Raw genomic sequence first — 26,979 nt, 5'->3', positions numbered from 1 at the left:
ATAAGTCATCAGAGCGCAGGAGCACCGCATCATTCAGGGGTGTTGGAGAAACCCCACAGAAGAGAAGACAGAATTACAAGACGATCTTTGGTGAAGGAGGTCTATCTTTCTTCTTTGGAAGAGTTGGCCCCCCCCTCAAATTTCCTATGAACAAGAATATGCATAAAATATTCTCCCTAGAGAATGTCCTCACCACCCTTCAAGGTGGTTCTTTCAGGGTCTTTGAAAACCTAGCATCTGCTCCATTTAGCTGATGTGGTCCTGGAGACTCACGGTAGTGCTAAGAATCGTGCCATATACAAAGTCCTAGGGACAATGGGTCAATGGGCCTATGGCCAGAGAGGTTGGAAAAACCCACAGCAGATCAGTTATAAATGAGTAGTTGAGTATTCTCCCCCTAAATTTTGCATATTACATTTTTATGTTTTTAACTTTTATCTTTTTACTTGGTTCCTTTAAGGGATGATCTAACATTTTCTAAGTTCTGATCTTCTGGCATGGATCAGCAACTTCAGAGGGTGACTGAGCCATCTCTTGGCAGCACACACATTTCACCCTTTACTATTTGACACTTTTCATTCACTGATCACCTCGCAGCATGATGGAAAGTCTCCTGTGTGGTGGGTATAGGCAACAATGCTGGATGTACCAATGAGCCCAAAGATTTAAACACAGACTGAAATGTCATGAAAATGAAGCTCATTTCCATAAAAGAGAGCACCCTGCCTCACCCCCACATGTCTGTGGCGGGCCACGCTGCCTGGACCACTAAGCAGTAGACTGACCAGTCACCTCATACCTCAAGCAGTAAAGCTGGCAGAGAAAAGGCCCCAAGTTCTTCACATAAGAAGACTAATCCTAAGAGAGCAGACTAAGGCCCAAAGGTCAAACATGAAGTCCTCAGGTTCTCGCTCACACATTTCATTAGTTCTCTGTGAAGCTGCACCTAGTGCTCTGGCACCCAACTTAGCAACTCTGTGCTGACACTCCCTTTTCTCTCCCATTTTATTTTTCCCCAAGCCAATAAACTACACACACACACTATTACTGAAGTTTCCAAGTGAACATCAAAGTAGAGAGATTAGTATACACTTTCCATGTACCCACAGCCCAACTTCAGCAAGCACCAACACATTTATCCACCTTTTCCATTTTGGAGCAAGGGATAGAACTATTTGACACACTATATACTGTACTTATTTTTTTGTTTGCTTATGCTCTTTTCCCCTACTAGAATTAAATAAACATGAAGGCAGGTTACTGCATTACTCTGAGTCTTCAACAGGGTCTATCACACAGCAGACGCACAACAAATATTGATCAATGACTGAGTACCTACGTGAATGAATGAATGAGTTTCTACTTAGGCTCCTCTTGTGTGGTTCCTGTGCTTCCATTTAATGGGGCCAGGTGTAGTCAACCATACTTCCTTTGTTCCCCTCACCTTTCCAGGGCCACCAGAGGAAGCAAAAGTAGTAACTACTCATCATAGTCAATGAATGTGGCTAAGTTTCTACTGCTGACAAGATCTTGCAAACAACTCCTGTAAGCAACCTAGGAGGCTCAAGTATGGGCAACATTCTTAAAAGGCTACAAAGGTGGCAATTATTTAATAATTTAATAATAAATAATATTATATTTAATATAATATAATAATATTTAATAATTTAATAATTTAATAATAAATTATTATTAAATGCATTTTTTAGAACTGTATGTGTATACAGATACATATAGATATGTTTGTCAAACAGAAGAGCAAGCTCAGGCTTATGTACAATACTCACATGCAACCATGAAACCTAGTCAGGTCGTTGTTTGGCTTCTCACACTCGATTACACTGGTGAACGTCAAAGGATTGAATTCGGAGACCTAAAATAACAGCATGCACACATTAGAGAAATGGCTTAGACCATTCCATTCTAAAAGGCACTTGCTCTTCTGTCTCACACCCATGTGGGGCAAGGAAATTTCATGGAAGGAGTCTGCCCAGTAACCTCTGCAGAATGCCAATGTGCACAAAGCACCTAGCTGATGTTTTCTCATTTTTTTACTGAATGATAACCAATCATTGTAAAATGAACAGCAAGTAGTAAAACAGTACTGGTAAGTGAGCTGAAAGGATTACTGCTCTAATGAAACTAAGAAAACATGAGTTAACAGCAAAGGAATCCACTAATGATTGAAAGGGATGAATGAGTTTTTTGAAATGGACAAGCACCCTCCAATTTCCTATACAGATTTAGAGAAGCAAATTCCATCTGGAAAATAGGAACTTATAATAAAATGACATTTCCTCAATGTACACTAAAACTTTTGCACAAATATTTAATGAAAAACATCTAAACAACCAATGTGTGGGGCACATGGGTGGCTCAGTTGGTTGGGCATCAGACTTCAGCTCAGGTCATGATCTTGCAGTTTGTGAGTTTGAGCCCCACACTGAGCTCTGTGCTGACAGTTCTGAGCCTAGAGCCTGCTTCAGATTCTGTCTCCCTCTTTATCTGCCCCTCTATCCCTTCTCTGCCAGCTTGCTTGTGTGCGCTCTCTCTCGCTCTCCCTCAAAAATAAAGAAATATTTAAAAAATAATCAATGTGTAAGACCACCATTTATTATTCTGCTTGATGAAAAAATGGCAGCTCACAATAAAGTCTCTCATTGGCAATTTTGCTGCTAATAGATGCAATAGTGCCATAAACCATACAAACAGATCAGGGGTGTTCAGTGGGAAGGAAGGGGGGATAAAGGAGGAAAATGCAGGGAATAAGTATTTTGGATAAGGAACTGATGATAGATAGTGGATTTTTGAAAAATCAGCTCTTATTGGTCAGGCCTGTCGTTCTCTTTTCTCTACCAAGTGTCACAAGATGGTAAAAAATTTAACTCTTTGCTCACACAAGTAAATCATCACACAAAAAGTCCAAGTGGGTATCACATAAATACTGTTAACACCACCCCCACGTGATTATTACTCTACCACAACAAAGTAGTTTCCGGCACCGAATACAGTCATAACGGGAATTACTCAAACATCAGTTTTTACTGTTTTCCAGTGCATTGTGTACATTAATCAGAGAATTCACTAGATAACAGTAGCTTAGTTCAATAGCTGAAATTAAAACGCCATTTTAAAAGGCTCTTCTTGAAGTTCAATTAGCCATCAGCTCTGCTCTTCTTGGACTGAAATGGCCTCTGGCTCTATTTCCAGAGTGAGGCTCTATTTCCAGAGTGAGGCTATGTTTCAAGCTGCCTTGTGTTCATTTAAAGCCATGCAAAGTATCTTGAAGCCAGTTGGTTGCCTTTTCCAGGGCAGACATCTGCAGATACAGCACCTAGGATAGCCATGAAGGGACTGAGTTCCATGGCACACAGGATTATTCTTGGCAGACAGGAGGGTGCACTTAAAATACTCTGTCTGTTTGTTATTTTTTCTCTCTATGAAAAATGTAATGTGAATGGCTCAGAAATGGTAGGACATTCCGTCTCTGTACTTCATTGCTGCATTCGTAATGTTCTATCAATAACATGTGCCTTGGGGTATGTGCAGGTCCAAGGCAAAGTTTACTGGCTTCATCCACTCCATCTGCAATTGGGGAGAATTCTGAGGACTTTTAGAACCGGAGAGATGTTCAGAGACTGTTATAATTAAATTATGTAACCATCACGCCCCCTGTCCCATACCTCAGAATTCATATGTTGAGCCCTGACCCCCAGAACCTCAGAATGTGACCATTATTTGGACAGGATCTTTAAAGAAATAATTAAGTTAAAATGAGGTCATTAGGGGGAGCCCTAATACAATCTGACTGGTATCCTTCTAAGAGGAAATTTAGACACCTACACAAATGACAATCATATAAAGATAAAGGGAAGAAATGGCCATCTACAAGCCATGTAGGGGGTGTGCAGAAGAAACCAACCCTGTGGGCTCATTGATCCTGAACTTCCAGCTTCCAGAACTGTGAGAAAGTGAATTTTTCTGGTGTAAGCCACTTAGTCTGTGGTATTTTGTTATGGCAGCCATACCAAATACAGAGACCATGTTTTAGTTTCTCATTTAAAAAGTTTCACATCCAGAGCACACCTTTTAGATGGGAAAATTCTACTTACATTGATTGTTTCTAGGTAAATTGCCAATGTAATAATAACACCCTATTTAAGAAATATATTTATTTTTCTCTCTAGCCATTCATCTATCTGTCTGCTTCATGCCAAACTGGCTTTAAGGTCACACCCTAGTCCCCTGGAGCATGGACAGACTTAGAGGGCCCCAATCCATCTTTCCATCCTGACCATGCTAACTCCATTTTTGGGGAAGATGATACCATTCTGAAAGTGAATGGTAATAATGGTTAGTGAATAAAATTAATGTCACAGAATTGTACACTTAAAAATAGTTAAATGGTAAATTGTGTATAATATATATTTTTACTATGACAAAAAAAGTTTTTAAAAAAAGTACATATAAACCAACACTGAGAATTGTGAAGAAACGCAATCAGTTAAGTAGAACACACATTAAGTAGAACATAGCCCAGAAACCCAGGGATTTCAATACAAATATAGAAAGCAAGCATAAGTAATTCTTGAGGGCATCACTAGAGTACATCATCTGAATCATTATCACCAATTACAATTTTTTGATAGCTTGTTAAATGCCAGGCCTTGTGCTAAGTGTTATTCATCACCATACATGACAACACTACGAGGTTGATTTTCACGCTACCTTTAATTCAGAATGATTAAGGACTATGCCCAAGGTCAAGAGATATTTGAGTAACTGATGGCAGTTCCTTAGCCTCTCACAGCCGCTGACATCTTGCTGAGACTATCTTGCTTTAACAGGAAAAGATGATACTATGTTTAATAAGCCAAGAAGTGTACAATTAATTCTACAGAAAATTTCAGGGGCACCTGGATCAGTTGGTTAAGTGTTTGATTTCCCCTCAGGTCACGATCTCATGATTTGTGAGTTTGAGCTCTGCACTGGGCTCTGTGCTGACAGTGCAAGGCCGGCCTGGGATCCTCTGTCTCCTCCTCCCTTTGCACCTCCCCAAATCACACACATGCTCGCTCTCTCTCTCTCAGAAATAAACATTAAAGGCTGTTGTATGGAAACTAATTTGACAATAAATTATATTTAAAATTTTTTTTAATTCTATGGAAAATTTCAAAGATATTTAAATATATCTTTAAGTTTTAATGTTCTTAAAAACATGCTTCAATTAAATATATCCTAGTCTGATTGTCTATATCCACCCCTTTCTCATCTTCAGCAATGCCTGTGGATGTAGAGTTAGCAGAGTTTACCCAAAAATCAGGAGATCTGGGATTTAGTCCTAGATCTTCAGCTTAATGTGAGACTTTTAATTTTAGCAAGTGAAGAGAGAACATCTGGACTTGGATCTCTGAGGTCTATAAAGCTGTATGAATGCACAATTCCACAGAATGCAGAGGTGATTCTAATTCACCCACATGCTTGTGACAAGCTCAGTACTGGGAGGTGCTGCAGAAGCGTTGTTACCTATGAGATGCTCTCACACTGGTTGGCCCTCAAACTGAAGCTCTCTGGCCCTCTGTAGCCTAGCCCTATATAGCACCACCACAGCACGCCAAGTATCTTGGGCCAAGTGTAGCTGATGACATCACTCACTACAGAGCAGACGTGTCCAAATTCCACACTCATACTTTCTGCTGCTATATTCCAAATATTTCTGCAATAATTTGATCTTATTGTATGAAAAGGAAAAGGCAGGGCAATAACACAGGAGAGCTCTGCCCTTGAACTTGCATTTTTGTTAGATACTGCACCAGCCAAGAACCTTATAAGCCAAGTCACTCCAGCAGATGGTCCCTCCTTCAGATGCCCAGTACCTACCTCCCCAGCACCCTCTCCAGGTAGAACAGGTATCTATGCAGGTATTGTGTCCACGACACAACCACATGGAAGAGGCACAATGTCTAACTGAGCAGTGCCCAAACTGTTCATGGAATAAAGGCTTGATTCACAGGGATTGTGTTACCAATCTTGTATTTCACATTTGTGTTAAATGAATTACTAATAACTATTTAGTAAAAGCCAAAGGGCACTACCTCCATTCTAAAACAAAGGCAGTAATGTCTAAAAGGACATCTGTAACCCATTAAAGTAGACACCATTATTTTTTATCATGAGAGAAATGAAATAACCAGTTTACACTGTTTTGAAAACAGGATAAGCACATGCTTCCAAAGACCCCACCAGCTCTCCACATAGAGATTTCACAGTAAGGCTATGTGTCTTGGTCTTTGGATGACAAGGTCACAGTGAAGCCTGGTGAGAGAATGCACAGAGCCCAGAAATGGGCAACAGGACACAGAAAACACACGTTCCTTCTGTCCTCTGCATCACCTGTCATGATGCCTTCAGTCACAAGGGACCTGGGGTTTCCCCTCTTCTTCCAGCCTCAACATCACCACCCCACATCAGCCTTCAAAGGCTGATCACGCTACACCAGCTGCTGCCTTACAGGATGAAATCCACATCCTAATGCAGTGTCCAGACTCTGCTCAGGGTCAGCTGCCACCCCTCCCACCTCCTATTTCGCCACCTGGGATGTCCTGGAGAGGCCCAGACCTTTCTGCATGGCTTCCCTTGCCCTCCCACACTACTGGCTAATTGCCTCCTGCATTTCAAGATGTGGTAGCCCACTGCTCTAAGTAGGACAGGCACGTGCCCCTGCTTTGAGCTTGCATGGTCTCCAGGTACACATGCCTGGCTGAACCTAGATTCATCCATGCTTCACAAGACTTCAGGTTCCCTGAGGAGAGGAGCTCTAGTCCCTGGAGGCCAGCACAAAGCGTGGTGCACATGTGGTCCAGGGGTGATGGGTATTTATTCTGCAAGAATCTCATGTACCACAAGCTCCAAACAGACTCAGAGCTCCATGCTAGGCTCTGGGGCTGAGAACTTCTGCCTTCCAGGTGTTCCTCACCTGATGCTGAGACAAAAAGGACTGTCAAGGGGGCTGGCAGGGCTTCTCTGTGTTCCAGAAGCACAGTCCCTCTTTGGTGCAAGTGCATTTCACTTAGTAGCGATATGAAAGAATTTCTTCACAGTCTCTAATCTATCTGCTTATTTATTAACAAAGGGTGAACAATATCTGAATTAATTTTGGCAAAGCATTTTAACATAAATTAATGGAATAATCACTCCAACTCTTTTGTTTTGCATTTTTAAAAGTTTATTTATTTATTTTGGGAGAGAGTGGGGGGGGGGAGGGCAGAGAGAGAATCTCAAGCAACCCCAATGCTGTCAACACAGAGCCCAACGATGGGGCTCACACAAATCAAGAGATCATGACCTGTGCTGAAAGCAAGAGTCAAACACTCAACCAACTGAGCTACTGAGTTGCCCCTGTTTTGCATTTTTAATTCAATTTGCATTTACCATATGACTTTTAGTGCTGTGGGAATTCAAAGAAGGGCAGATAGACCAATACTGCATGAACAAATGAACGAATAAATGAAAATTTACTTATTCACGGCAAAGACTGTATTGCCAAATCAATATTTTCTCATAGTTAACCTGAAATGGGAAAGAAATAGTTTGTCTTGTTCACCTAGGTGTCCCCTGGCACATAGTCAGTACTTAATCAATCAATCAATCAATCAAAACCTTAATGAAATGGTAGGCATTCTGGTACTAGTAGCAGGAGACATCAAATATATAAGGAGCCTTTCAAAGTAACCTTTGATTTTCTAATCACTTTCATTGATTCAGTGTCACACTGAGATTTTATGCCCTAATACAAATGATCAGAAAACACATTTAAATAGCTATTTAATCTACAGTTGCAATAGCTGTGACTGTATTATCTAATGTGTCCTAAGTATACAAACGCTTAAATAGGTTGGTGCTGTAGTAACAAAACACTGGATGGCATGTACTCCAGCTCCTGACAGTTTCTGTGAGTCCCACACTCCTTCCTGATGCCACAGTTATCTCCAGGGAAACCAAGCTGGCCAGGATCATGGGAGGCGCATAAGGGCCTCAGCAAGCCTTACAGGAGGTTCTGGTAGCGTCAAGCCTTTGATAGCTCACAGAGAAACTGAACAAGGGGAATCTAGGTGGGTGTCTTCCTCTTCTAATTGCAGATTTTCCTGTCCTAAGTACAAGGATCAGGTGGACCTCTCTGTCTGAAAACAGAAAGTCAGCCTTGCCTGTGGACTCAGACTTAAAAACACAGGAGCAAACCCCGCCCTTCCTTTCACCCTTTGTTCCTTGCCTCCTTGCTGTTTCATAGTCAAAAAGCCTCCAAGCTTTAGTTTAGATGGTGGCAAAATTCAAAGGGCCTAGAGTGCTGGGTTGGAGCCTAAATTCTCAAAAACAAAAGCCTTTCTTTCTGTCACAGCTACAAAAGTTTCATGCTCCCTTTACAGGCCGTGATTGCCAGCAGAGCTCTGCTTTTTCTTTTATCAAATGTGTTAAGAGTATCTAAGAACAGGCTATGCAGACAGCAAGCAACAGGAGTTGTGTTACAGAAAACCAACTTCAAAATCTAATGAGGGCAGTATTTTAAAATAGCCCTCTTTAAAGAATCTGTACTCAGTCCAACAAGGTGCCACTGTATGAAACATGTCTACAGCAAAGCTGCGAGTTAACGTGCACGGCCAGGTTATAAGTCAACCTGTCTGCTTCACAGCCATGAATCTCTCCCTCTTCCATCATACAGACGGGTGTGAAGCTGTGAGCAAAGATAGCACTGTGGGTATGAACCTGTCAAGTTTTCGGGATTGCTGGACAGATATCCTAGCTGGAGATAAGGTGCTCTCCTCTCACCAGGCAGCACAGAAAATGAGAGACATCTATAATGAAGTGGCCTCTGAGGGCAGGTCCCAATGGTACCCATATAGGAAAAAAATCATACTGCTACTGTTAGAATAAAATCAGGTTGGAGGACTCAAAACAAAAAGGCAGTGAAGAAACTCTTGCCCTAACCTAGGGAATGAGTCTGACACCAAAATGGTAGCAGGACTGTGAATTCTAAAGCAAAATCAGACTAGCTTAGTCATCAGATTCAAAAGGAAAACTGCCCATCATTAAGAGCTAGGCAATTGGGACCAAACATCAGACTGAAAAAAAAAAAAAAGAAACATTAGGGAAATATTAAAAACGCCTGCCCAAAAGGTACCAGAGATTTGTGCCAGGGATTTAACAAGAAGCTGAAGAATAGTCAAACCAAGATCTACTAAAGACAAAAAGTCCAGGGATTTAAGACTGGTCTTTGGGGCCTCTTTTCTCTTACGGAGTTTCTTAAAGAGGTAGCTGAGAAATTGAGCAGAACTAGAGGGTCGAATGTTGGGAGTTTAGAACAGGACTCTCCTACTGCGGCATAACAAATTACCAGAAACTTGGTGGCTCAAAATAATACACTGTAACATGTTACAGTTCTGAAGGTCAAAGGCTGGAAACAAGTCTCACTGGGCTAAAAACAACACTTCAGCAGGGCTGGGTTTCTTCTGGAGGTTCCACAAGAAAATCCATTGCCTTGCTTTTTACAGCTTCTAGAAGCTGGCCATATTCCTTGATTCATGGCTTCCTTTCATTTGCAAAGTCAGCAGTAGGGAAACCATGTCCTTTTCATATTCTCTTCCTCTTGCCTCCCTCTTTCACTTACAAGGCCCCTTGTGATAACACTAAACTCACCTCAATAATTCAGGATAATTAGGAATAATCTCTCTACCTCAAGCACAGCTGATTAGCCACCTTGATTATATTTGCAACCTTAATTTTCCTTTGTCATGTAACATTACTCTTTCTCAGATTCAGGGAATTAAGACACAGACACCTTTGATGGGGTATTATTCTGCTTCCCATTGAATTTATCAACAGAAGGGCCTGATAAACAGCTATGCCTTTTTACGGGACCATGAAGAATTGAAACCCAAAGAAAGAGTGGACTGGAAAAGTGAGCCTTTGTAGAAATTGCTAGCCAGCTTAAAGTCAGTTGAGTGGCCAAGAAAATCTCAACCCCTAAAATTGGACTAAAGCAATTCTGGATTTCTAGAACCTTGAGATACTGGACAAAGCAAACAAAAGTCCTTTCTTAATGGAATAAAAAATGTAATCCTAGGATTCAAATTATTTATGAAAAGCAAATTTCCAAATACAGTTTCATATGTATACTCAAAGATAACCAGGTGCAAGAGGAGATAGGCATCATGCAAAAAGAACCAACAAAAACAAGAATAGGAATAGGCTCACAGGAACTTTTAAAAAATTACCATGCTTGCCATAATCATGAAACTAAAGACAAGACAGACATTTTGGAAGAGCTAGAAACCTTAAAGTGTGACCTAACAAATTTGAAAATAAGGAAACATGAAAAAAAATAGACCTGTAAAAAATATTCAACTGAAAGCTCAGCAAATGGTTTGATAGCACATTTGGTAACCTGAAGAAAAAAATTAGTAAGCTAGAAGAAACGTTAGAAAAATTGTCAGAATAAAGCACAAGGAGACAAAAAGGCGGGAAACACAACAAAGAGGGTAAGAGACACAGAAGACAGGGAGGAAGGACTAGGATATATGTTACTGGAGTCTCGTTAGAAAAGAAGAGAAAGAATTATGCAGGAGCAATATCTGAAGAAATAATAGCTGAGAAGTTAGTAAATCCCATTAAAAAGCTACCTACGCACAGATCCAAAACCCTGAAATAGGATAAATAGAAGACAATTATACCTATGCACAAGACATGAAAATACTGAAAAACCAAAGAAGATAAAATCTTAAAAGGACATTGACAGCACTTGTTATCAACAGACCAGAACAAAATACTAAAAACAAAAGACTAAACAGTGTCTCCAAAGAGAAGGAAAAAAAATGGCCCTGATGAAAGGGTAAAAAGTAGAAAAGAATAAAGGGCAACAAAAATGGCAAATGTGAGGGTAAAAAAGAATGTATGTTAACGGTATTAAATAATGATGTTTAAGGGGATTCATAAACAGATATAATAATAACACATGACTATAAGAGTATATAAGTTAGAAAAGAATACAGTTTTTAAATATAAAAGCCCTTGCATCATCCAAGCAAATAATTAATAATCAACTCATATTAAATACTGAGAGGTCAAAGATGCACACTGTAATCCCTAATATAACTAAAATGAGAATAAAGAAATGTATAACTGTCAAACCAAATGAAGAAAGAATAATAAAACTCTCAATCTAAAAGAAGCAAAACATAGAGGGCAAAAGTAAACAGGCAGAACAAATAAAAATGAAAGATGAAAGCTTCATACTCAGATATACCAATATTAACATTAGAAGTAAATCAAGCAAAATCATTCATTGAAAATAAAAGGATTATCCAACAGAATTAAAAAAAAAATTTCAACAATATGTTTTTAAGAAATAGACCTAAAAACATATAGATACCAGAGAACAATGTGAAAAGATGAAAAGGGCTTATCTGACAAAGATTAACAAAAAGAAGTCTGTATTAATATTAGAAAAATAATTTTAAATAAAAAAGATTTTCTATATATAAAAAGGGTTAATATGAAATGACAGAATGTTTGATTCATTAGGAAAATAAAAATAATTCTAAATTTACATACTTCTAATGTAACTTCAAATTATATATTGCAAAAATTAACAGAAACATAAACAAATCCACAATCTTAATCAGGGAATTTTAACATTCCTTTCTCAATATCTGATAGAACAAATGGTCAAAAAAACAAGGAAGGTACAGAAAATTTGAACATCACTATTAACACATTTATCCTGATGGACATAAATAAAAAGTGTACTCACCAACTACAGAATGGTTTTTTCAAGGGCACGTACAACATTTGAAAATACTGATCATGTTCTGAGCCATAAAGCAAGTAGTAACCAATTTCAAAACAATAATTCATATAGAATTTAATTAAATTAGAATTAAAAATAAGAAAACTATTTTTAAAAGCCCATTTGTTTTTAAATTATGGATCACAATTCTAAATGACCAATGGTCAAAGAAAAAAGTAACACGAGAAATTGGGACATATATTTACCAAATGGTCTTAAATATATAATAGGTATCAAAACTTGTCAAATATTGTTTGCTTTCAAGAAAACTAAGAGCCTACTTGCATATATTAAAACATTAAAAGATTAATGAGGTAAGCATTCATTTCAAAAATTAGAAAATAGTAAATGAAATCTAGAAAAAGTTAAAGGAAAAGAAAAAGACAAATACAATAACCCTAGAAAGACTGAGCTGAAAAAAATGAATACAAAGGAATGAATGACTAGAATAAAAAAGAGGACATCACTACCAATTAAAAGTTAAAAGTATTATATGAAAATTACATGGCAATAAGTTTGAAAACAAAATTTTTTGAGAGAAAGTAGGCACAAGTGAATGAGGGGCAGAGAAAGGGCGAGAATCCCACAACTGGCAGAGAGGGCATGGGGGAGAGAGAGAGAAGTTGGGTTCATGATCACCCAATGCAGGGCTTGAGCTCACCTGAACTCACCCAAAGTAGGGTTTGTGCTCACCAACCATGAGATCATGATCTGAGTCAGAGTCAGATGCTTATCTGACTGAGACACCCAGGTGCCCCAGTAAGTTTGAAAATTTAAATGAAAAGAACAGATTACTAGAAAAATACAAAGTACTAAAATTTATAGTAGGAAAATACACATTGTATTTATTTAATATTAAATACACTGAAAGATCATTTAAATCTTTCCAAAAAGAAAATTCAGATGGTTTTACCAATGAATTTTACTAAGTGATTCAGGAAGCAATAACATTCAAGAAACTCTTCTAGTGATTAGAATGAACACTTCCTAACTTATATTATGAAGCCAGTATCAGTTTGATACCAAAACCCAACAAACACATTATAGAAACAGAAAACTACAAGCCTATCTTATTTATGAAAATATTCTTAATAAAACATTAGTAAACTAAGCCAAATTATATATTAAAAGATAATAAATTAGAAAAGTGTATCTAGTCCAAGAAATCAAAGTTGGTAATAGCATTACAAAAATCAGTATAATCAGCAACATTAGCCCAAAAGGAGGAAAAAAATCACATAATCCTCTCTACGCAGAAAACTCATTTGATACAATTCAACACATGTTCATGATGATGTTTCCTTGCTAGGGAAAAAGAAAAAAAGAAAAAAGAAAAAAAATGGATCATCCTTAGTCTGTAAAATGTATTCAGCAATAGCCTAATAAAATACATATAACAGTAAAATGTTAAAAATTTTCCCTTTAAGATTGGTATCAGGGACAGAATATCTGTCATCACCATTTCTATTCTAGACTGTATTGGAGACCTTTGCTCTTGCAAGTAGGTAAGAAAAAGAACCAGAAGTATAATAATTGAGAAGACAGAAACAATGCTATCATCATTTGCAAACAAAATGATTATTTACGTAGAAAATCTAAAATAATCTTCAGAAAATTTGTTAGAAATAATAGGTAAGTCTAGATTTCTGGATACAAGATCATATACTGTATTTCTATAGATTACATACTCAAACATATATATGCATATACATACACATGTGTGTATTGACTTTACTATTCTGTAAATGTACATACATATTACATTTATAAACACACTGAAACAAGCTCAAAAAATCATTTTGTAGAAATAAATCTAATAAGAATGTGCAAATTCTCTTATGTTAAAATTATAAAGTATTACTGAGAGAGATTAAAATATATAATTAAGGGGAGAAATATATATTTATGAACTAGAGGATTCAAAATTTTAACTATCAATTACTTTCTCTCCAAACTTATTTATATATTCAATGTGATCACAATAAAAATCCCAACATCTTGGGGCACCTGAGTCTCTCAGTTGGTTAATCATCTGACTCTTGGTTTTGACTAGGGGAATGATCTCACAGTTCATGAGATAGAGCCCAGCATTGGGCTCCGCACTGACAGCGCAGAACCTGCTTGGGATTCTCTCTCTTCCTTTCTCTTTCTCTGTTCCTCCCCAAAATAAATAGACTTAAGAAAAAATCCCAACATCTTTGGGAACTAGACAAGTTTAGTCCAAAAAACATGGAAAGCCACGAATAGTAGAATAGTAGATACTCTTGAAAAGAACAAAGTGAGAGGAAGATGTCCACCATGTATGAAGAGTTAATCAGAAATCCAAAGTAATTAAAATTGTACTACTGATGTAAGGTTAGACAAACGAACAAAACAGAATAAGGGGGCCTCAAGACAGAGCTGTGAATATATGGCCATCTGATTTATGATAATGTGGCATGACTCTAGGAAAAAGGATATCTTTTCAATAAATGATTTGGGGCTAACTGGGCATTCATATGGGAAAAGGAAATGAAACCTGATCCTACCTCTCATCATCTATAAAAATCAATTTCAGGTAGATTGTGTCTATAACTGTCAAAGGTAAAACAAAAAAGCTTTTAAAAATTATAGAATATCTTCATGATACCAGAATAAGGGAAGATTTATAAAATGGACTTTCAGAGGAACTAGTTACAGAAAAAGACAAATATATTATCTTATAGAAATATTTATGACTTACTTCATCAAAAGACATCATAGAAAAGGGTGGAAAGGCAAGCCATAGAATGAAAGAAAATATCTGCACAGGGATTTGATAAGATAGTACACAAAGAACTCCTAGAAAATAATTACAAAAAGACAGCTAACCTAGTGGAAAATTAGACAAAGGATTTGAATAGGGATATTACTATGTATCATGTATCTATCTGAGAAAAAAATTTTAAAGGTGTTCAATATCCTTGGCAAATAGAAAAATATAAATTAAACCATAATGAGATACCTTGACCCATCAGAATGACTTCAAGAGGGGCGCCTAGGTGTGCAGTCAGATGGGCTTCTGACTTCGGCTTAGGTCATGATCTCACGGTTTGTGAGTTTGAGCCCTGAATTGGGCTCTGTGTTGACAGCTCAGAGCCTGGAGTCTGCTTCAGATTCTGTGTCTCCCTCTCTCTCTGGCCCTCCCCCACTCATACTCTGTGTCTCTTTCAAAATTAAATAAACATTAAAAAAATTTTTTTTAAAGAATGACTATAAGAAAAAATGTACTGAGTACTGATGAGGAATTGGTACTAAGAGAACTGTCACACACTGCTATTGAGTTCAACCACTTAAATGACTGGTATTATCTGAAGTTAAAAAGATGTGGGAGTAGAATAGCCCCTCTCCTTATCACTCCCACGGACTATTGTGGGGAATTAGTGCTTCTTATTCTTCGCCATTAGGCTATAGTGGACAAGAAGTCCTGGTTCCTGGAGGAGGAGAATGGGAGTAGGGTGAAATAATTTTCCATCAGAAAATCATTCCATTAACCTAAAGATATGGCTACTACTTGTCACAACACCAACAGGAAAAGAACATTCCCAAATGTCATAAGTAGAGAGGGAAGAGATATGAATAAAAATTATGAATAGTTGTAGCAGATCCAAGAATTCCAAGCCTCAAAATGATGAAGAAAATTATAATGTCACATCATAATCAATTAGCTCAAAACCAACAATTAGGAAAAAATCTTATTGTGTTATATAAACAGGTATGAAAATAAGGATGATTGCAAATTTCTCATTGGAAATAATGTAAGCAAAAGACATGTAAGCAACTCTTCAAAGCCTTGAAAGACAAGATATTGTCAAATATAATTTATACCCAATATGGATATATTTCAAAAATGAAAACAAAATAAAGATGTTTTCATAGACACAAAAGCTGAAAAAAAAATCACCAACATAACCACACGGATCAGGAAATAATAAAAGTCCTTTGACAGAAGGAAAATGATATCATTTGGAAATTTGGCTCTAGGCAAAATAATGAGGAGCACAGAAAATGTTAGCTACATGGGCGAGTATTAAGATTTCTTTCTTATTATGTAAATCTCTTTAATATATGTGTAAATGTAAAAAAATAGCAAGGCATTGTGGTGTTTACACACACACATAAAAGAGTACAAAGGGAGCAAGGCTTCAAGAAAAGAAATGGAAGTATACTACTGCAAAGTTCTTTTATTATAGGTGAAGTGGAATATCACTTGAGATAGACTTTGATAAGTTAAAGATGTAGCCTATTAACCCCAAAGTAACTATTAATTAGCAAAACAAAGAGTTGTAGCTACTTAGACAAAGGAGAGAACAGAGAAAGATGAAAAAAAGAACAAAGATGAGAAAGCAAAATCAAGATTATAGATTTAAACTTAACCATGTCGGTAATCACATTAAATGGAAAAGCTTTAAGCATCCCAATTAAAAGGCAGAGATTGTCAAAAAGGATTTGGGGGAGGGGAAGAAACACAAGACCCACCTATCTGTTGCTTATAAAACATAGACTTCAAAAATAAAGTCACACAGGTTAAAAATAAAAGGTAAAGATGTTAAAGTAGTCAAAAGAAAGCTGGAGTGGACAGAATAAATTTCAGCTCAAACAATGCTGCTAGAGATGAGTAAGGTCATTTCATAGTGATAGGGGAGTTATAATGCCCCCCAAACAAGGGAGCTTCAAAATAAATGAAGCAAAATTTATAGATTTGCAAAGAGAAATAGACAAATCCATAATTATACTCAGATGTTTCAATAGCCCTTTTCACTAATTCATAGGACAAATTGGCATAAAATTAGTTAAAGACATAGAAGACTTAACACCATGTGTGATGGCGCTCCATCATACAAGAGAAGTGAATCTTTGGGATTCATACAAGAGCATTCTAGCTAGGTGCTGGTGAAGGCCTGTGGCTACAGCGATGAAGAAGAATGGGTAGACACATTTAGGAGGTAAAAACCAACTTGGTTCAATGCTATCAGCAAACAAATCTAGGATAAAATACTAAGGTAAAACTCAGAAATAGTTATGGTTTGCCAGATTTGTTCAAAAAGCAAAAATAGGAAATGGAATTAATTCTTGAAAATTCTGGGGCACCTGGGTGGCTCAGTCAGTTTAGCATCTGACTCTTGATTTCGGCTCAGGTCATAATCTCATGGTGGTTCATGAGTTAGAGTCCCACATCAGGCTCTGTGCTGACAGCTTGCCCAGCTGTTAAGAGGTGGTCCCTCTCTCTCTGCCCCTCCCTTAAGCACATGTGCACTCACACATGCCCCACCATTAACATAAATAAATAAAAAGTTTAAAAGTTTTCATAATTCTAATGAATGCTTCTTTCAAATCCAGGGACATGGTGCAGTATTTTAAGTGACATGTGTAATGCTAGAATGCCTAAAAATAGGGCAGCATGTATACATTTATTTATGTATATAGGTATATATATATTAGGGCATGAGAAATACCAGGAAGGAGATACTGCCAAACATTTAGAGTAGTTATCTCTGGAGAGTGGAATTTCTGGTGACTTTCTTTTATTTTTTTTTTCTTTCTGTTTACTAAGCTTTATCTATGATGGTTTTTCTTTTACAATTTAAAACAGAGTATCAGTTTTGTTCCTCTAGAAAGAAAATGAAAAGAGGCAAAAAACAATCCATGAATGATTTACAGCTGATCAAATTCTTGCCAGATTATGGCTCCACTTTTAAACTCTGAGATGTCAGAAGCTATTAACATGAAGATTCCAATATGTGTAAAAAAATGAGATTAGAAAAATCTTCAAAATTCATAAATAAGAAATACAAGCTCTGTTTTCCATGCAGATTAACCAAGGTGGGATCTAGAATATGATGTTAGTCTTTTTAAATATTGTTTGTCAATATTGGGAAGAAGCAAGAAAGGTAAAGAATGATCATCTGTGTTGAAGCAAAGTGAACTATAATTGAGATGGCAACAATAATTTGGGGCCTGGAAAGCCCATCTTTTCCTGTGATTTCTATTTGGATTGATGGAGTCTCTAACTTATAATAACAAAATTTATTGCTTTGTTTTCTTGGTCTCAATGGAGCCACCCAAAATTGCATGTTTCTCTTTTGTAAATTTTTTTGTTTAATATTCTATGCTCATGATTCTTTTATATGTTGAATGTTAACACATTGCTGATGGCCTAAGACCATCCCTGCTCCTGCATTTTTTTATTGAAGTATAATCAACAAACAATATCTTATTAGTTTCAGGTGTACATCATAGTGATCTGATCCCCACTTTAGGTCTACATCTGTTATCATGCAGTTATTACAATATTATTGTCTATAATCCAGTGGTGTATATTACATCCTCACCGCATATTTGTTTATAACTGGAAGAGTATACCTCCTAATCCCCTTTGTCTATTTCACTTGCCCCCCAACTCCTCCCCTCACTAGCATGCTGTGTAAACTGTGTGCCTGGCAGCTTCTGCAGGCCACCTGGAGCTGGAGTGGGTGCAGGACAAGAGGGTCCCAGGCCACACCTACGTTGCCTTGGTGGGATGGCTGGATTAGATGTAGGCCAAGAAGTGGTCTCAGTGCATGCTGCATAGAAGCAAGTATGGCAAGACCATTGGGGCTAGAGTGGGCACAAGCCAGGGGTGTCCTGAGGCATGCCAACTGAGTTGTTCTGGCAGGCTGGTTGGACCTGGAACAGCTGTGGGGGGTGGGGGAGGGATGCCTGGGGCACAACATACTGAGACTACATCTTAGCAGGGTGGCTGGGTTGGGAACCTGCCAGAGGGATCCCTGAACTCACTGTACCAGGGCCCCCTTGACCCAGTGGCTAGAGCTGGGTCAAGGCTCTAGCCTTGTGGGTCGAGTGGGTGCAGGTTTGTCATGCCCAGGCTGTGCAGTACTAAGGGGAGATAGCTGGAGTTGATGTAGCTTAGGAATCTGGGCATGCTGAGGTGGTCCTAGCAGGCTGGCATGAGTCCCTGGAATCTGCTCCTGTTGGGTTCATCCAGGTAGAGAGTCGCTGGCACCTTCAACTCAGAGAGTTCCAGCATTTTCCTGCCCATTTGGCAAAGGCTCTAAGGTTATAAGTAGATTTCCTTTACTGACAGTCTAGTTGTCCTTTAAATCACAATTTTCTCACTGTGCCTTAGGGCATGCAAATCTGCCGGTGGGCCTCCTCCATAATATCCCTCCCCACTGCAAGTGATGCTGTCATCTTGTCTCTGTCTCTCATTCCTCTATCTTTTGTTGTACAGAAGCTGTTTAGTCAGCCCTCAGTTCATCTTCATAATGAACTGCTCTTTATGTAGGTATAGGTTCTGTAGGTCACAGAAGGAGGTGAGTGCAAGAATTGCTTCCCCACTTGTGCTTAGTTCATTCTCCAGCAAACCAGCCCAGAGCAAGAGCTTTCCTTTTAGAAGTCTAAGTTGCTTGCACATGGAATTCTTGAAATAAATTATTTTCACTGGGACTCAGCATCCTTTTAATTCTAGAACATTAATTTAATAGCCGCATATTTGTTTATCTCTTGAGTATTAGCAACAAGTGAGTCTAACTCATCCCAGATGACAGTAGATGGTCAGGTTTCTGTTTGTGTTAACTCATTCTCACTGGGTTCCAGGACTCCCTTTCTCCTCTGAGCTGGCTCTCTGGCATCCCCTTTAAAGCACTGTTCTCCCTGCACCTCAACCACTGACTTCAATCTGCTCTCACTACCCCTCCTATTTAAACCTTCTAGTCACCCAAGGCTCAGTGTGGCTCCCAGACACAACACTTCCTATCTCCAGCCTTTGGGAACATCTACAGTGCACCTGGTCCTTTGCAAACTCACCTAGTAACTAAATACAGCACAATCCTTTACTGAGTGCATGTAATGTGGCAGGACTCCTGTCTTAATTTGTGTTCAATCCTTAAAACAGCACTACAAGGAAAGTATTTTCTTATACACTTGGCACAAATAAAGAAACTGGAACCCAGAGGGCACATAATTGGCCCTTGGCAGAGTTAAGTGAGAAGTCTAAGCACTTTGAAGCATCAATCCTCTTCCTTACATTCCTTTGTGTGCCCAGGGTCATCGTCCAGCTTGGCGGGGGTGGGGGAAGGGGGCTTCTGCTCAGGGAGAACCATTGTGCTGTGTGTGTTGTTCTCACGCATGCTTCCTTTGCTCCTCTGCCATTAGCACTGCTATGTCAGCACCTGCTTGCTTTGCTCTGTCAAGCAAGTAACAGTAGTGGCCTCTGCTGCTTAAACTGACTTAGAGCGATGTTCCAAATCCCATGCTTAACTGGCTAGCAATACTCATTCTCCTGACCAAATCCCTAATCCTTATGAGGATTAAAAATCTGAACAAATAAAAGCATCCCCTTTGTTATCCAGTGATATGAAGTCAGACAGCAATTCTTCTCCTGGCCAAACAGCCCTGCCTCCCTGCTCCCTCTCCAGCCTTCAGTGCTTGTCCCCCTGGGGCAGCTGGAGCAGCTGTTGTTTTGTCTCCCAGGGAATAGGGTGGGTAACTCTCAACTCCAGCTCTGGCTGGACAGAGTCAATGGTGGTACCATTTACCTAACTGCCAGGTTCTCTCTTACATGCTGTTTGGCAACTGTCCTGGTTCATCCAGATCAAAACAGAGGGAAAGTAAGGAATAAAAGGAACACAGAAAGGGGTGCCCTGGCTCTCTGTCCCTACAGCTCCCACTGCACTGTGACAAATATCCATTCTGTCCAGGGAGGAAAAGTATTCTGGTCACTACCCTTGTTATATACCTATATAATCCACCTGTGACAAGTGGACACAAGCCCTCTACCCATGCTGGCCTCTGACAAGGCAGAAGCAACTTAAAACAGAAATTCTGTTGATACTCATTTTTAATCTCATCCTATAATGTTTCTTTTCTATCAAATATTTTACAAGGTACCTTAAGTATTAGTTTAGTAGTAATTTGACCCACAAACCCAGCAATGGTTCAATCTAATGCACAGAATTTAATTTATAAGTAAATAAAAAAGCATATACTGCAAGGAAGATATGTGTGCTTAGGCAACGTTAATCAATGAGGGTGTATGAATGAGTCGTGGAACTGGTAACCTCACTGGGAGGACAAGAGACACGGGTACAGTCAGGCAAATTTAAATAGAAAACTGAGGTCTCCCTTGTGCCTGCCAGCAAATCGCTGCATCTTGCTGAGATTATGATTCCCACGTGTAAATTAGGGGTAATGGTGGTCCTGTGGGATGAGTCACTTGGCGCCCAAACTGATGATGCTCAAATATTCTCAGGAGCACAAACCCTCTGGGCCACCAGGGCCCTCTGTGCTAAATATCATCCTAGCCCCTCCTGCTAATGAGCACATCCCTCATCTCACAGCTGCTTGCTGACAGCAATGCAACAAGGCCAGGAGCTTCTTCCCTAAGCTAGGCCCCTGCTGCAGGGAATTCTGTTCCCCGTGACCCCTCCTACGTGAGGTTAGAACACATAATTGTCTTCTGTTAAATGTTTGTTTATTTATTTTGAGAGAGAAAGAAGCATGAGTGGGAGAGGGGCAGAGAGAGAAGGAAAGAGAAAGAATCCCAAGCAGGCTCTACATTATCAGCTTGGAGCCCCACATGGAGCTTGATCTCATGACCAAAAGATCATACCTGAGCAGAAATCAAGAGTTGGACACATAACCAATTGAGCCATGCAGGTGCCCTAGCCACATAATAATACTATGTTAATATTATATATTAATTTATGTTTAATTAATATGTTAATAATGCAGGGCAGTCTACCTCCATGTCTAATTTAAATCTTGTCTGCCAAGTCTGTCTTCCTCTGTTCTCCTTTTGACAAAGGTGCACCTCTCCTGCAGTATAATGAGCCAGATGAGAGCAGGCCTCAGCTGAAAACCTGAGGCCAGCACTTCTTGCCTTGCATCTCATCTGAGAAGCAAATTTTACATCCCTGTGTCCTGGTTGCCACATTTTTAGTTGTAAAATGGGAACAGTGATAGAAGAAAAACCAGGTGCCTGAAATGGCACCCAGGGAACCTGGCATACTGTGTGCATACAGGTAGGCACTGTGGCTGGACGCTGTGACATCAGAGGCACAGCTGCCACCTCGTTAACCCACACCAGAGCCTTGTCCTTGCCCTTTCCCATAAAAGGCAGTCACAGAGTGGGGACAGGAGAGTCTCTAGACCTCAAGGGCCATTTCCAGATAGGAAACAAGCCTGGGCTTTGACAGGAGTGACATGGTCATGGCCATGGGACCATGACCATGTCACAGCCTATCTCCCTGTTCTCTGCCCAGCCTTGCTGCCCCCTGAAACTGTTCACCAGGACTCTGTTGCCCTCCATCTCCCCTCCCCTCTGTGTCCTCTGCTCCCTAGGATCATGTTGTTCCTTTGAAGCCACTAGTCGGGGCCGGAAGCAGAATGGTTGCTCAAAAGATGGTCAGGGCCTAGGCAGAAGTTCCAGAACTTCCTCCTCCACTTACTGCTTTTTATATTTTCTCCAAGAAAAACCTTATAAGATACCAAGTAAACACATGTGATGGTTAACTTTAGGTGTCAACCTGACTGTCCTAAGAGAGGTGCCCAGATTAAATACTGTTTCTGGGTATGTCTGTGTGGGTGTTTCCAGTTGAGATTAGCATTTGAATCAATGGACTCAGCAGAGTAGATGGTAATCCCCAAATAGGTGGACATCATCTAATCCACTGGGGACCTGACCAGAACCAAAGATGGAGGAAGGAGAAATTCACCCCCTTTTTTCGAGCCTCACTGACTAAGCTGGGATATCTTATCTTCTTCTGCCCTCAGACTGAGATTACATCATTGGCTCCTCTGGATCTCAGGTTTCAGTCTCAGACTAAATTACACCACCAGCTTTCCTGGATCTCCTGCTTGTAGATGGCAGATCGTGAGACTTCTCACATTCCAAATCACATGAGCCAATTTCTATAACAAATCTCTCTAGACATAAAGATCTCCACATATATAAATATCTGTATGTCTCTCTCTCTATATATATAGAGAGAGAGAGAGAAAGAAATTATATATATATATATATATATATATAGAGAGAGAGAGAGAGAGAGAGAAAGAGAAATTATAGATATTGGCACAAAGATATTGACATGGAGAGACAGACACAGAGACATCTACCTATCTATTTCTCTTACTGGCTCTATTTCTCTGGAGAACCTTAATACAATATCAACAACCTTTTAGGGTCTCTTATCCTTTCACAACATTCTAAGATACCTAAGTAAGGCCTCTTCCCAAAATAGCCTCAAGGTCTATTAGTATAAAACAGGCAGATCAGCTGGTATGAAATAGGCAGAGGTTGGGAAGAACACAGTTCCGCTCTTGGTGATTTCTGCCTCCTGAGTTTCCGCTGACCTAACTGGTAAAAATCATGATTCTTGGGCAGACACCTCCCCACAGGAAAACTGCACCTGTATCTCTATGTATCTATCTATACACATACATGCATACTCATGTCAGTCACGTGAATGAACTATATGCCTGCAACTTACCCTTACACTTTAAACTTTAAAAACAAAGACTACTTGTTATATATTTTAATCTTGTGTTGCAAGATTTCTGGAGGTCTTGAAGGATAGAGTGTGATGTCTGGAATTGTAAAACTTAGGCAGTACCTGGAAAGAGGCCAGACCCCAGGAACAGAGGAAATCTCCAAGGCTGCCCAAGTTCACACCTAGATAGAAACCTAGGATACCAAGCAAAGGAGGTCTGGGACATGCTGTAGATGATATTCCAAAACGAGTGTCTCCTAAAAGTGTGCCCACTCTGGGAGGTGGTGGACTGGAAGAATTTCATAGAGGCAGACGTTAAAAGAACACAGTTTCTGTAAGTGGTTCTACCCTTGGTGATTTCTGCCTCCTGAGTTTCAGCTGACCTAACTGGTAAAAATCATGATTCTTGGGCAGACACCTCCCCACAGGAAAACTGCACATGCATTTCACAGAGGCAGGGGAAGGGCAGAAAATGAATGACCAGCCAACAGTATGAAGCGAAACAGTTCAAATGTGGAATAGCATTGTGTGGTGGGGGGCAGAGGGACTTCATTAGATGGTCAGTTGACAGTGATCCTCATAAGGAAAAGCTGGTGGGAACATGCTGCCAGTTCAGTGAAGTTTGGGACATAGCCCTGCTGTAAAAGGATTCACTCCAGGAAGCACTGTTTATAATTAACTACTAAACAGATCAAAGCCAGCCAGCACAGGCTGCTCCCACATGACTCAACCTAATGGTAATGCAAACAAAACAGCCCTGAAATTACATCTATGAAAGAATATCACTTTTATTTTATCCAGAGGTTTTCAAAAGCACGTATTTTATAGGTGATCTATGTTTGTGACTTTTCAAAAAAAGAAGGGTCTTAATTAGTGAATTATGGAAATATCAGCTTCTGTCAAGAGGGCAAAAAGAACATGAAGACTGATTATTTTCTTATTCATGTCTGAAAAACAGAGGAAATAATTACAGAAAAATAAGTATTTACACCCAGGCATAAATCCTGCAGTGCATGGCTTCTCAAACTTGAAGGGGCTTTTCAAATATAAATCCCACAGATAGTCAAAATTTAGGTCCTATCTCTGTGGATCTGGGTGGGACCTAGGACCTCTGCATCTCAAAAGCCCTAGGTGAGGGCAATGGCACTGCTATACCCACCACCCTTTGAAGAAAGGACCTAGGAACCCGAAGAATTATATGCAAATAGTTATTCAAAGATCCATGATCCAATATGGGTTTCTAGGACTGAGGATGTTCCCTTCCTGGTGATCTCAATCATCCCTTACCTCCCTGACACACAAAAGTTATCACCATGGAGGGTTCCATCTTTGATAGTGCAAATTGTATAGGCTCTTCCCTCAAATTCAAGGGGGCCAAGAGCTAAGGGCTCTTGCAGAGAATAATTCTGCAGTGTACCTGGTAAACACTTATGAGGAGGCAGGAAAAACTCTGGACATGAATTAAAGGATTATTTTCCCTTTGAAAGCTTGGCTTTCGTAACAGTTCTCCAGCTTGAGATGGAGTGTCTCTGAAGAGCCCTGGTGGCCACATGGGCCCCCATAATGAAACTGGCACTGAACAATGGGTCATGTGTCGCTGAACTGGGCTGCAGGTACAGATTTTTCTCATGTGCCACTGGCACATCAAGCCAATATCTTCCCCTCTTCTGTGGAATACCTGTCAATAACTGCAATATGTGACAAAAGAATTCCCTCTAAAAATCAGAACTTTCCTTTAGAAGCACAAAATCCTGCCCCTGAGGTAAGGCAAGTAGCAGCCCCCCAAAGTGTTGCTTCTGTTGTATATGTTTCTCTGGTTTTATACCAGGAGAGCTCAGGTTAAAGCTACAGACCTGGCGTTCCACAATCCACAGGCTTGTACTCTGCCAGCGGAGAACTTGCTCTTACAGCAGATTAAAGCTGCCCTCCTCTTGGGCATGGGCGGGCAGTGACTCCCACAGCCCTGGGCAAGTGGTAAATGATGCAGCCTCCTCCTTTCCAGAACCATGGACAATTCTCAACCAGCACTTAAACTCTCCAGGTCTCTCCATTATTCTGTGGACTCAGAGCTCAGGGCAAGCCTCCCACTTGCCACAGCTCTATTGTGTTTACCATCAGGTCCTTCTGCAGAGAGGTGAATGCTTCTCCCTATAATTAGGCCCAAAGGGGCTGCTCCCTCCCTCCCTCCTTCCAGAAGCCCTTCAAGCACAGAAGCAGGGGCAGGACCAAGGCTGGTGATAAAAATGGCCACGCCCACTGACTGTGAGCCTGCCAAAACAGAAAGACCTCTGACATTGTTCCCATTTTGCAGATGTTGAAACTGAAGTCCAGAGAGGTCATATGACTCCTAGGTCACAAGCAGGCAAATGCAAGACCAAAGCCTGCTCTCCACACTTCTCTGCCACCAGCCTCTAACTTCCAGGGGGACTACTCCTGCCCAGGTTCCTCCTTCTCAGATCCCCAACTGACTACCAACATTGTTCTTGTCAGGCCCTTGCAAGGATCTGTCCCCTCTGAAAATAGGGGTTTCCTCTTCGCCAGCAAGAAGGGGTGAGAAGAGCTGGTCTCCCCCCAGCAGTTGGGAAGCTGAGAAAACAAAAAGTTGAATATCACTTCACAGGCCACATGAATACCACTTCACAGCTTTATTTCTTCTTTGTATTAACTAAAGGGCACAGTATTAAGTCAGCTTTCCCAGTTCTGTTCACCTGTACTACTACTGAGTTTTTCTCCTAAAAATTCTCAGAAGGAATGGAGTGGGCAGCATCCATAGGCACAGAGGAACCCTATGGCTAGGCATTCTCCTTCACCCTTACCAAGAAAGGGCAAGCCTGGGAGGCTGGGCCTATTCCTGCCCTCCTGTTTGAGGCAGGCTTCACTGTGAACCCAACTCTGCTCCACTCAACAGATCAAATTACTTAACTAGTGCTTCCTTGAGAGAAGGGATTTTTTGTTTTAATTACAGGGCATGGAAAACGTAAGTGCTTGATAAATCTGTGAGCAATGAATCAGTCTTTCAGAACCTCCTCTTTCCTCCTCTGCACAATCTGGCTACTGCCATCCTGTGAAGGACAAGGCCCCATCCTCAATACTGCCTCCCTGCCTCCACTCTGGCTGCCCCTCACACAAGGAGGGCAGAAAGCAAAGACATGCTGAGGGCTTAATTCTCTTTCTACATCTTGGCCAGATCCCTAAAGGTGATTAAGTTGTCATACTAATTAAGCCCAAATGTAGCAGTGCCACAGCTACACATGATGTGAGGGACTCCCAGTGCTGCACCCTTGCTGAAACACAGCTACTTCCTGTCCTCAATATCTGGTAACAGCAGCATGCGCTCAGTACACGCAGTGAGCCTAGATGGGTCATGACATCCCACCTGCCAATAGCTCCAGGAGGGTCCCCGATCACTCCCATCTTATCACAATTGAGAGGTGTTAAAGGGAGGTCCCGAGGGGCCCAGACCAGTCTTTTCTATCCCAGAACCCCAGAGCTCAGGGTCTGAGCTCACCTGCAAAAGCACCCATCATGCTGCAGCAAAGCCGCCTGGAGGGAAGCCATGGACTAAAACCATAGCCTGGAAAGGCACACAGTTGGAACGTACCCCAGCAATAATCTAGGGGTGGCTCAGGC

At 40.2% G+C, this 26,979-nt stretch overlaps 1 protein-coding gene across 1 annotated transcript in view; it reads right to left on the bottom strand.

The window, feature by feature from the left end:
• The window catches only part of ATP10A (ATPase phospholipid transporting 10A (putative)), a 199,175-nt gene that overhangs the window by 72,278 nt on the left and 99,918 nt on the right, over positions 1-26,979 (bottom strand). The window contains exon 5 of the mRNA XM_029952276.1: positions 1,788-1,873. Within this exon, the coding sequence (XP_029808136.1) occupies positions 1,788-1,873 (86 nt within the window). The remainder of the gene's footprint in view (positions 1-1,787; positions 1,874-26,979) is intronic.

Source organism: Suricata suricatta, chromosome 9, assembly GCF_006229205.1.
Source record: "Suricata suricatta isolate VVHF042 chromosome 9, meerkat_22Aug2017_6uvM2_HiC, whole genome shotgun sequence".
NCBI classification, from domain to species: Eukaryota; Metazoa; Chordata; class Mammalia; order Carnivora; family Herpestidae; genus Suricata; species Suricata suricatta.
Note: the sequence above shows the minus strand (reverse complement) of the source record. Positions and strands in the feature narration are given on the sequence as shown.